The sequence below is a fragment of the Panthera leo genome, chromosome A2 (genome assembly GCF_018350215.1).
Source record: "Panthera leo isolate Ple1 chromosome A2, P.leo_Ple1_pat1.1, whole genome shotgun sequence".
Lineage (NCBI taxonomy): Eukaryota > Metazoa > Chordata > Mammalia > Carnivora > Felidae > Panthera > Panthera leo.
Window position 1 is genome coordinate 14496254 of NC_056680.1, and position 10314 is coordinate 14506567.

The 10314-nt window shown below is 58.8% G+C and overlaps 1 protein-coding gene and 1 long non-coding RNA gene across 4 annotated transcripts; one reads left to right on the plus strand and one right to left on the minus strand.

The window, feature by feature from the left end:
• Nucleotides 1-13: 13 nt before the first annotated feature.
• On the plus strand, nt 14-807 carry LOC122214235. The gene is made up of 2 exons (XR_006199805.1): nt 14-289; nt 467-807. It is a non-coding gene; the product is annotated as an uncharacterized LOC122214235 (long non-coding RNA).
• LOC122214232 (GEM interacting protein) lies at nt 679-10059 on the minus strand. Of its 3 annotated transcripts, XM_042929023.1 has the most exons (21): nt 9928-10059; nt 8926-9010; nt 8390-8465; nt 8220-8277; nt 7785-7910; nt 7636-7700; nt 7453-7560; nt 6963-7043; nt 6690-6860; nt 6459-6596; nt 5978-6174; nt 5555-5661; nt 5392-5481; nt 4955-5032; nt 4732-4886; nt 4327-4515; nt 4094-4231; nt 3796-3992; nt 3069-3456; nt 1604-1667; nt 679-1474 (listed from the first exon to the last, which is right to left on the minus strand). In XM_042929023.1, exons 1-21 carry the CDS (start codon nt 9944-9946, stop codon nt 1101-1103), a joined length of 2904 nt encoding a protein of 967 aa, XP_042784957.1. In that variant the 5' UTR covers nt 9947-10059; the 3' UTR covers nt 679-1100. The 3 variants fall into 3 exon arrangements, with proteins under 3 accessions (XP_042784957.1, XP_042784958.1, XP_042784959.1); XM_042929024.1 differs by lacking the exon at nt 6963-7043; XM_042929025.1 differs by lacking the exon at nt 9928-10059 and having other exon boundaries at nt 8928-9008.
• Between the last annotated feature and the right edge of the window lie 255 nt (nt 10060-10314).

The following is a 10314-nucleotide window of genomic DNA, read 5'->3' on the forward strand; positions in this document are numbered from 1 at the left end:
CCCCACACGCACGCAGTTTCGAGCCTTCCGGGGGCTGAGTCACTCAAGTCACGAGAATTACCGCAGTGACCTCGCGCAGCCTGGGCGCAGCTCCGGGTGGTCTCAGGGTCCGCGCCCCCGCCCGGCCACCCCGCCCGCTCCCTGGCGTCCAATCCGTCGCTGAGTTCCAAGCCACGCCCTGATCCGACTGGGCTCCTACAGCCGGGACCCCCGCCCCGCCTCCGTTTCTTGAGCGCTCAGCTACCGCGCGCAGCGGCCTCCGGTGCCCCTCGGACCTCTCCGGCCCCAGGTGACCCTCCGGGAGCACTCGAGTTTCTCGAAAATCCCGCCCCCACGCCCTCCACCCCCGGCAGCGCTGCCCGTTGCCCGGCCCCGGCTTGTGGCGGCCCTGGGCTCCCACAGCCCAGAGCACACAGCCCCATTGTCCCAGTTATCTGCACTTTGTTATATTTGTTTGATTATGCAGGACCGGATCGGGGACGTGGAGCTCCGGGAGGGCCGGGCCGGTGTGACTCAGCCTGGTGCCCGGGTTCAGCCCGTACTGCCTGTAGGTGCTCAAGCATGTTTGGGGATGAAAGGGGGCCTTGGTGTCTCTGGTGGGTAAATGGGGCCAAAGGATGCTACCCTCACCCATCTCTCCCATCACCCTCCCCTGGCAAAGAAAGACATTCAAGGGTATAAAGGACACAGTTTATTCTGAGGCCATCACACCCCAGGTACCACCTGGATGTTGAGTTTGGGCTGCCCACTCCCAAGTGCTGGTCACCTGAGGTCAGCTAAGAAGACAGGCAGAGGTAGGGGAGTGGCCACAACCAAAGTAGCAAAAGGCACCCCTGTCCTAGGGGTCAGAGACTAGAGTGGATGTCAAGAATCCCATGACCTATATTGACCCTGAGCATTGACCCTGACTAACCTCTCTGAACCTGAGTGGCCCTGATGCTTCGCAGTGACCGGTGTCCAGTTGAGGGATCCTGATATATTGCCTCCAAAAGGGTTTTAGTACCTGAGGCCATGTAGTCTTTCCTCACAGGAACTCTCCAGACACCCCAACACTGAACACCTTCTGAGTCCTTTCCCCCTTGGTCAGAATGCTGGGATGGTCAGAGATGGTCCTCGACTTCCTCAGGTTGGGGGTCTGGGCAGCAGGTGGCCTTGGGCACAGCCTCACTGTGTAGCTTGGAGAGTAGCCGGGCTGTCTCTTGGGTGATCTCAAAATGCTTGGGCAGCGGGGTGCGGCGCAGAGGGCTGCCCTCAGGGGAGGAGGCGGTAGGGCCAGGTCCCCTCCTCCGCAAGCTCCCTCGGGGCACTGATGTCACAAGGGTCTCCTCGCACAATTTGGAAGCCACCAGGGCCAAGCTGGACAGCTGGTGGGTGACTGGCCGAACGCCGCCCCGGGGATATTTCACTGGCTGGCGGCTGAAGTGACCACGGGATTGTGTTCCCAGGAGTGAGTCCTCTGGACCTTGGCTGGACACTGTGGGTTGGGGTGGTCAGTGCTGAGCATCCCTAAGTCCTCAGGGTATCTCCCGGGAGTCATCTCTCAGCTAAGCCACCCCAAGCAAGGATATCCCTATAACTCCTGGGCTCCCCCCTACTTACTCACCTTCCTCTCCTTCCTCTTTGGTGTCATCAGCCACTTCTCTGTCGTCACTCTGTGGAACTGGAATCTACAGGAACAAACCGAAGACCAAAACCCCAACAATAAAATTCCAGTTCTTTGAGACTCTTGGGAAACCTGAGGGTTTGTTCCACATGCAAAAGATCTTTGGCAGTTTGGGTATCTGGGGAGACGATGCCCTTAACAGTGTACTGCTTGTCCCCTCGTGCAGAGCAATGTTATTAATTTCGACTGTGGGCTCCATGAAGGCAGGAATGCCCTTGCTCAGCAGAGGGCCAGCCCAGGGAGTGACTCAGCCATGTCCACATTAGGACCAGGGGAACTACCTGTCTCCCTCCTTCTCTGCAACCTTGCACCTGCTTTTTAGTTGATCTGTGTATCCTTCAGTTCATCCTTTAGTTAAATGCTAATAGCTGCTGGAGTTCTTTCCACATGTCCCAAGCACTTTCTGAACCATTCCATTTCTCAGAGACCCAGAACTCACTGACTGCTCCTTCGCCAGTTCCGGGCTGCTTGTCAGGGGGAGGTCCATGTTCTAAGGAATGATATGTGTATCAGGACCTGAGGGACAGGGAAGGCCCCTGTAGGAGTCTCATCTGTAAATGGTTTTCACTAACAGTGTCTACCTCTCACAGCCGTGGTGAGGATGATAGGACGCTTATGCAGTGCCCATGCATAGTAGGTGCACGGTCTGCGTGGCATTAAGGGCATTAAAGGCATTAAGACCCCTCTTTGGCTTCACTTTCTAGCACCTTCTCCTCAGTAATTCATTACAGCTTGGGGCTGTGCCCTAAACACACCAGGAATGTTCTTACCTTGGGGCCTTTGCACCGGCTGCTCTCTTTGGAACACCGTTCCCCAGATTGTTCCCACATTGTTCCAGTCCTTGCTCGAATCCACCTTCTCCATGGGACCAGCCCACAGAATCCTACTTACTGCTACAAGCTGCCCTCCACCTCTCCTTGGTGCTCCCAGTGTCCCTTACCTTATGCTACCCTTTCTTTTCTCCATAGTACTTGTCACCTCATAATGTCCTATAAACTGACCTTGTATCTATCCTATTTTTTTTTTTATTGTTGGTCTCTTCCCCACTAGAGTGCAGTCACCAAAAGGATGGGGTCTCTCAATAATTTACTCACTGATGTATGTGTAATGCCTGCTACAACAATGCTCGGTACACACTAGGTGTTCAATAAATGTTCCGTTGAAGGAGTAAGTGATCACCCTTGTTAGTAACTGCAGAGCTATACCTTATTGTTCCTCCCTTATTACCCCCCGCCCCCCGTTCCATTCCTCTTTTTTCCTCCCAGAATGAGCACAAGGTAAATAAGGAAGGGAGAAAGGGGATGAAAGAGAAAATTTTAAAGGCAAAGGAAGGAAGGGAGACAGGAGAGTGAGACGCTTAAATGCAGAGAAGGCCTACCCGTCTGTGGGCCCAGTGGGTTCCTACCTCAGGAGGCGTAGCTTCAGGATGCTTCTCCAAGGTACTGTGGGGATCAGGGTCTGGGTTGGGGTCCAAGGTTAGGACTGAGGGCAGGGGATCTGAGGCAGGGTATGAGGGTGGTGGCTGGGGGTTGATTGTGAGAGCCCCAGGAGCTGGACTGGGGTCTTGGGGTGGAGGCTCAGTGGCCACGGGGAGGTCGTCCATCCCAAAGATTTGCTCGTAGTTAACAATGAGGAACTCAATGAGCTGAGCCTGGTGCCCAGAGTCTAGTAGGCAGGTGACAGGGCCAGCACCAGCTGCCCCTGGACCGTCTGGTGGCCGCAGCAGCGTTGGCCCAAACACAATGCCCAGGTTGTTGGCAGACATCTTGTTTTCCTCAAACTGTGCAGCCACCCTGGGGACAGTATGAGGAAAAGGGTCAGGGCATGGCATGCGTGGTCATTGGTCATCAGGGAGGAGCTGTAGGCCAGGCTAGCGGCCACTTGCCCAAGTCCTGGGTAAGTGGTCCCGGTCATTGAGACCAGCAGCTACATGCCTGGCAATGGAGATCAGGGGTCAGCACCCAAAGTCTGGAGTCATCTATTAAGATTCAGAGCTCAGAAAACACATGCAAAGGTCAGAAGTCAGTGGCAGGGGTCAGTCCCAGAGATGAGTAGTCATATGTCCAGGGATGGGGTCACAGATCCGTGCCTTAGGTCAGAAATCACATTTCAAGGTCAGGGACAGTGCACACCTGAACAGATGGGCCACCAGGTGCCGCAGGGTGCTGTAGTTAGAGTCAGGCAGCTGCACCAAGAGGGTCTTCAGCGAGCAGATAACCTCAGGGCTGGGGCTGGGGGTCCCAGGGTCGTGCCCAGGGTCTGCATGCAGGGTCTTAGCCAGAGAGATGAAGGCGTCGTAGAGGTGGAAGGGGACCACGGGGTCAGTGAGCTGAGGGTGGAATGGTGGGAGGGACATGGGTGTGGGTGGGCTGCAGAGGGTCCTCAGCCTGAGCCCGCCCGGCCCTTACCCTTGAGCCACTGAGTACCCACCTCCTGGAGGAATCGCTTGAGGACACTCGAGATATCGTGAGGGGAGTTTCCTGACATGTCCACCAACCCTCGGCCATTCTCGAGAGCCTGGCATAGCCGCTCCACGCGGACCCGGGACCCGCTGATCCGATAAATGCCCTGCAGGGCGAGGCAGGAAATGGACATCTGGCTTACGATACAGCCATCAAGAGGACCAGGTCACTATTGGGGATGGTCAAGAGTCAAGGCGGCACCTGCACACCCAGGGCACGCTGTTCTATCTCGGCCGTGCACCTGGTGATCACAAAGGGCACCTCCTCCGGGAAGTCCCTGGGCAGCTGCAGGAAGTCGACCCCAAAGAGGGCAGTCCGGGCGGGGAGTCGCTTATGTCCACAGAGGATCAGTAGAGTCTCCAGGCACCGCTTGTGGCAGGTCAGAAAGCACTGAAGGGAAGGTTATAGGGTCAAGGAGGTCATCAGAGGTCAGCAGGGGAAGAGAAGGTCGTAGGGATCCTCAGGGGGCAGGGGGCTCATAGGACATCTTTAGATCAGGGCAGGTCCCAAGGGCAGAAAGGTCATAGGGATTTCAGGTCAGGTGCCTGGGGTCAGGGAGGTCACTGGGGTCATAACAGGTCACTGGCTCATGGGCCCAGGCCGCACCTCCTCACACTCAATCCCGCTGACCATGAAGGCTTCACACTCGCGGCACTTGGCTGGGCCCCGTAGCCGCCGCAGTCGGTGGGTCTGGGCTGCGCCAGATAGTGTCCACTTCCTGAAGGGGCTTCCTGAGCCGTTCTCCAGCCCATCTCCCAGGTCTGTGGGGATACAGGGTCAGGGGTGCCTGGTCCACCCCCTGCCATGCCCCACCTGCTTCCAGCCTCACCAGGGTCTCGCTCCTCAAAGTCATCTGAGGACTCGGTGCCTGTGGATGACACCTTCACCAACCGCCTTGTGCCAGGGCCTGGAGTCATAGGGTCACAGAGGTCGGGGGTCACAGGGGTCATTAGGAAGCGCCAGGGCTGAGGAGATATGCCTGGTTTTTAGGCTTTCCAGAACCACCCACAGATGCCCTTGGGGTAACGGTTAGAGATCAGGAGGGAGTTCAAGGCAGAGGTTAGGGGTTGCAGAAATGGGTCAGCGATCTGGGGGGCGGTTCAGAAATTAGCTCAAGAGAATGAATCAGAGGATATAGGAAATAGGTCAGGAGTGCAGGTAGGTCAGAGGTCAAGTGATAGGTTAGAGACCGAGGGTCAGAGCCTGGCCAGGGTCTGGAGGGCGGTTAGACGTAGGGAATGGGTTACGGTCAGGTCCTGGCCCCACCTGGGCTGGAAGTGGGAGAGTCCAGGGACCGAGACTCACTGCTACCACCCACGCTGTCCACGTCGCTGCTTGGAGTGGGGCCTGGAGTCCCTAGAAGGGAACAGTTCAATTAGGATGGACCCCTGCCCCAGCACCACTCCTGCCCACCCCTCACTGCACTCACCCTGGCAGCCTGTGCCTACATCATCCCAAGGGCCTGCCTCAGCCGCACTCTCATCCAGCCGTGGGGGTAGGGGGCCAGAGAGCTTCTTTCTTGTGTCCAGAGGGGAGCTGAAAGGAGAAGGGTGAGGGCTCTGATAACCAGGAAACTGCCCTGGGATGACATCACCTAGGCATTGCATTTAGGACCCAAATCCAAGCACTTGGGTCTGCAAGCCTTGACACCAGTGAGCACCCAGTACAGTGACCCTGAAGTTCGGACTCTCCCAGAACTGGGACCCCTCCCCCAAAATAAGAGCCTCGGTATTAATCCAAGAACTCAAAACCTCATTGAGTTTCCTGACCCTGAGTACTCAGCCTGGTGGCTCCAACAGCCTGAAACTGTGTCTCTGGATCTCATTCCTGACCCTGCTCCCAAGGGGCCCACCTGTGTGCAGTGGGCACGAACTCTTGGAAGGAGAAGGCAGGCGGCGGGGGTGGTGGGGCCTCGGGCCGCAGCACCCTCACGTACTCCTGGTAGCGCTGGCCGGGCTCAAAGGGCTCACAGCACTCAGCCAGGGCAGAGAAGGCACGGGGACCATGCTCTGCTTGCGCCCCTCGAAGCCCTAACAGTCCCAGGGTCACCTGTGGGGAGCAGACTACAGTGAGAGAGGAGCAGAGCCTGAACTTTAGAGACACCAGCATGGTCAGGGTTTGGGGGCAGCTTAGGGAGGAGGGTGTGATCAGAGCCTGGCCTGGATGGAGTGGGGTAAGGGCAGGGGTGGGGGGTGGGCAGGACTCGAGAGGCCGAGATGCTCTCAGGGACTGAGGGTGGAAACTGGCTGTCTAGGGAGGAGTTCTGGCGCCCTGGAGAAGGGTTAGGGGCAGGGGGCCCTCAGCTGGGGGGTGGCAGTGGGAAAAGGCCTCACCCGCCTCAGCACTTCATCCCCCTGCAGCACCAGCTTGCGCACATGCGACACGATCCGCTGCTTGGCGGCCTCCAGGTCCTGCTGCCGTGCGTTGGCCTCACGGACACAGGCCTGGTACAGCGCCAAGGCCTCCTGCGCCTGGGGAAACCGAGGCCGGGGCACCGGTGGGATGGAGTGTGGGGTGGGGCGCACCGAAGTGCTGGGGGGGGGGGCACGGGGCCAGGTCCCCACCTTGGCCTGAGCCTCCTCTCGTGATCGCCGCCGCCGCTCCTGCTGTTTGCTGGGTCCTGGCGAGGCCTGGGGTGCCGGGTCCTCAGGGGACGCCTGGGAGCGAACCCACAGGTCCTCGCTGCGCTGCAGGTACTGTTGCTGGGCCCTCCGCAGTGCCTGCACCGCCTCATTCTGGGGTCGTGGGGGGCGGGGACAGGGACAGAAGGGGATAGATCAGCACCGCTTCCTCTCATCCACCAGCCGCACGCTGGTACCCACCCTGCCAGGCCTCACCATCCGCTTCTGCTCTTTCAGCCACTGCTCCTTAAACTCCTTCCGCCACTTCTCGATCTCAGTTCGTTTGGCTGCCAGGGGCTGGCAAGGGGGACAGATGGGGGTGCTGCCTCAGGGCCACCCAGTCTTTCTGCTTCCCGCTACCGCGTGCCTTTCATCCTCTGGACCCTTTTCTGGGTCTGCACGCTCCCCACCCCCTCTCCCTGCCGGGTCCCCACCTCATCCTTGCTAAAGCCTGGCCCCAGAGATGCCAAAGCTCTCTGCCTGTGAACACTCGGCACTTTTCCCCCCAAGCCCTGCGAACGAGCAAAAGCACAGTTTTGCAATTGTACAGGAAGCCTGGTTTGAATCTCTGCTGGGTGACCTTGGGCAAGTTCCTCAGCATCCCTGGGCCTGAGCTTCCTCATCAGCAAAACAGCCTGGATGGGTAACCTTGCCTTCCTCCTGGGGAGGTGGGAATGGAATAAGGCGTGCGGCAGGGCCCCCTCACCTGGGAGAAATTTCTTTTCTGCTGGGCCACTGTTTCCATGGCCAGGGCTCCCAGGCTGAGGTCATGTTCCAGAAACAGGGTATAGATGTACTGCAGTGGCATATGGCTCTGGGGTGGGAGAGTAGGTGTTGGGGGACGCCGAGGATCTAGGGGATCGGGGCGGGGGGATCTGGTCACAGCTACCTGCTGGTGGATCGCCACCTTGCCAGCCTCGGCGATCTTCATGATGCTTTTGGTAAACTCTAGCTCTGTAGGGGGAGACAGCCGGGGTCTGAGTTGGGCAGGGTGTGGGCACTGCCTGGGGTCTGGGGCAGGGTAGAAGGGACCCTCACCAAGGCTGGCTCTCTTCTCGGTCCAGGCCAGCAGCTCCTTGGCATAGCGGCTCCAGGTCTTGGCATACTCCAGAGCTGCATCCACACCCCCCTTGGTCCGAATGAGCCGCAGGTCCAATTCTTCCCCTGGGGCAGGAGAGTGGACCTCTGACCTCTGACCCCCGAGGCCGCTGTGGAAGCTTTCCCTGAGCCCCAAGGCCAGACCAGTGACCACTATTCTATACCCTGTGGCTTTCCCCAAACACCCTTTTATGATCTTGTCCAGGTTGCAATTTTACGCTGACTCTCCACCCAGACTGAGGGATCCCTGAGGGCAGGGGCTCAGCTCTGTCGCGTACTGTTGTTTCCCTGGCACGTGGAACAGGCAGTCGGTGACGACTTGCTGAGGGAAGGAGTCCTTTCTGCCCCCACTCCCCTGGCCTCAAAGCCCCCTACCTGTAAGGGGTGCCGGACCCTCCAGGGAGAGGCCACTCCAAAGGCTGGTTTCACTGGTCTGAGAGGTAGGGAGACAGCATTCAGGAGCGAGCAGGGCAGGGGCCTCAACCCCCTAGAGCCCCTCCTCCTGGAGGCCCCCTCCTCCCTGCCTCATTGGTCCCGCCCTTCACCTCAGTGGCTGTGGGGGTCTTGTCAGACTCTGGGTCTCCTGAAAGCACGGGGTCTCCAGGCAGCATCTCAAGGGTCCTGGGAGGTAAGGGTGTCAAGATGCCACCCTCCACCCAGTCTGTCCTGCCTAGGGGTGCTGGGGGCCCCCAGGGCAGTTTGAATGATGGTCCTGGACATTACCTCTGTGACATCTCTTGTACGTGGGAGGTCTGAGTGGTTTGGGGGGAAATTAGGTGACTTTTTGTCATGGGACTTGAGAGAGTTTGAAAGGTCCCAGGTAAATCTGGGGTCCATAGGGTGGGATTCTAAGGATCTCAAACGTTTTAAGGGGTTACAAGAATACATGGGGAGGGGTCCTAGGACCATTTTGTGGATTTCCAGCAGATCTGGGGGGTTGGATCTGGGGATTTTTCAGGTGTTTTGGAGGGACCCATTTAAGACTTCTCAGGTTATTAGGTAAGTGGATCCAGATGTTGTAGGTTCCTAGTGAGGCACCTAAACGATTAGGGATTTGGGGGTGGCCCAGGCTCAGACTCACACGTTCCCCAGTGAGATCTCGAGGTTGTCCAGGCTCCGGAAGATGTCACTGTACCTCTTCCTGCTCTCTGGAGCTGGGGGTAGCCCTGGGGGAGGGGAGTGTCACACATGGGCCAATGGAGGCCTCCCTCCACTCACAGCACTTACACCTAGGGTAGGCCCTTAGCCAGTTGTTTTGAAGGGGTGGGGGGAGGAAGGGGAGGAGACAGAAAGAGAGTGTTCTGATCCTTGGGGAGGGGGGGGATGGGGGTGGGTGTCAGAGTCAGGATGGAGGCAGTGTGGCCTGGGGTGAAGCCAGCTCAGGGCAGGCAGATGGATCAGGCACAACCCAACACAGGGGCAGCTGCTCAGAGGAACAGACACCCACACACACATGGGCCCAGAAGCAAAGCGGCAAAACAGATGCCCCAGATGCAGCAGCACTGTCCCTGGGGAGAGAGCCAGCTTGACAATGGAACCACATGGACCTCAGGCCAGACAGATGGAAATACACGTGGGAGAGGCCGGCACAGAGCCTGTGGCACAAACACATACAGGCAGACTGAAACCAGAGGAACATAAAGACCGTGTGACACTCAACGTGCACAGCAGAGACACAAAGGGAGCCGGAAATACAAGTCGGACCTTGCCACATTTCTGCCACAGTCCCCCTTCTAAGGGGCCCAGATCAGCAATGGCCCCTCCTCAGTAGGGATCCTGCTGCGTCGCCCTCCCCCTGCCCCCCATCACAAATATCAGAAGCAGAAGCGGCCACTTCCCCTTCCTGGACTCCCTCCCCCAGGCATCCGGGGTGAAGACTCCAAAGGGGGAGGAGGCCAGGGAATGGTGTTCTGGGCCCCTCTAGGCTTGGGGGTCCCCACAATAGTGGATTCCCGTGCCCTTCCCATTCCTGACTCCTTTCCCGGGTCTCTGGACGGAAAAGGACAGGCGAAGCGCCTCAGTTTAGGAGGTGGGGTACAGTTGGGGGAGGTCTCTCTCGGATCCCATACCCCGGACCGCCTACCCGGCTCTGCTGCGTCCATGACAAGACCAGAGGATCGCTCGGCGGGGACCCGGTCTGGGAAGGGATCTCGCGCTGGCGGGGCTCAGCCCCGATTTCCTGCCGCGGCCGCCGCCGCCGCCCGGGTTCTGCGTAGCCCCGCCCAGCGGAGGCTACGCCCGCGAGCGAACACGCCCCTACTCATCAGAGGCTCCGCCCGCGACTACACCTCAGCCGGTCGGCCACGCCCCCGAGGCCCTGAAGTGTGTACCGCGTCCCCTGCGCCCCCTGCCCGAGATGCGGGAGATGTGTGGGGCCAGGGCTGGGCACCCCATGATTCCATCCCGGCCAGGGTTCTCCTCGCCTGATCTTTGCACGGCGCCAAAGCTCCAGCACACTCTCTGGTCCCGG

What these genes read in the sequence shown, in the direction of transcription:
- LOC122214232 (XM_042929023.1), bottom strand. An exon ending in TCAAGCGATTCCTCCAGGAG is followed by an intron (nt 3,993 to 4,093) that starts GTGGGTACTCAG and finishes TTCCACCCTCAG; the next exon opens with CTCACTGACCCCGTGGTCCC. An exon ending in CTGAAGCTACGCCTCCTGAG is followed by an intron (nt 1,668 to 3,068) that starts GTAGGAACCCAC and finishes TTGTTCCTGTAG; the next exon opens with ATTCCAGTTCCACAGAGTGA.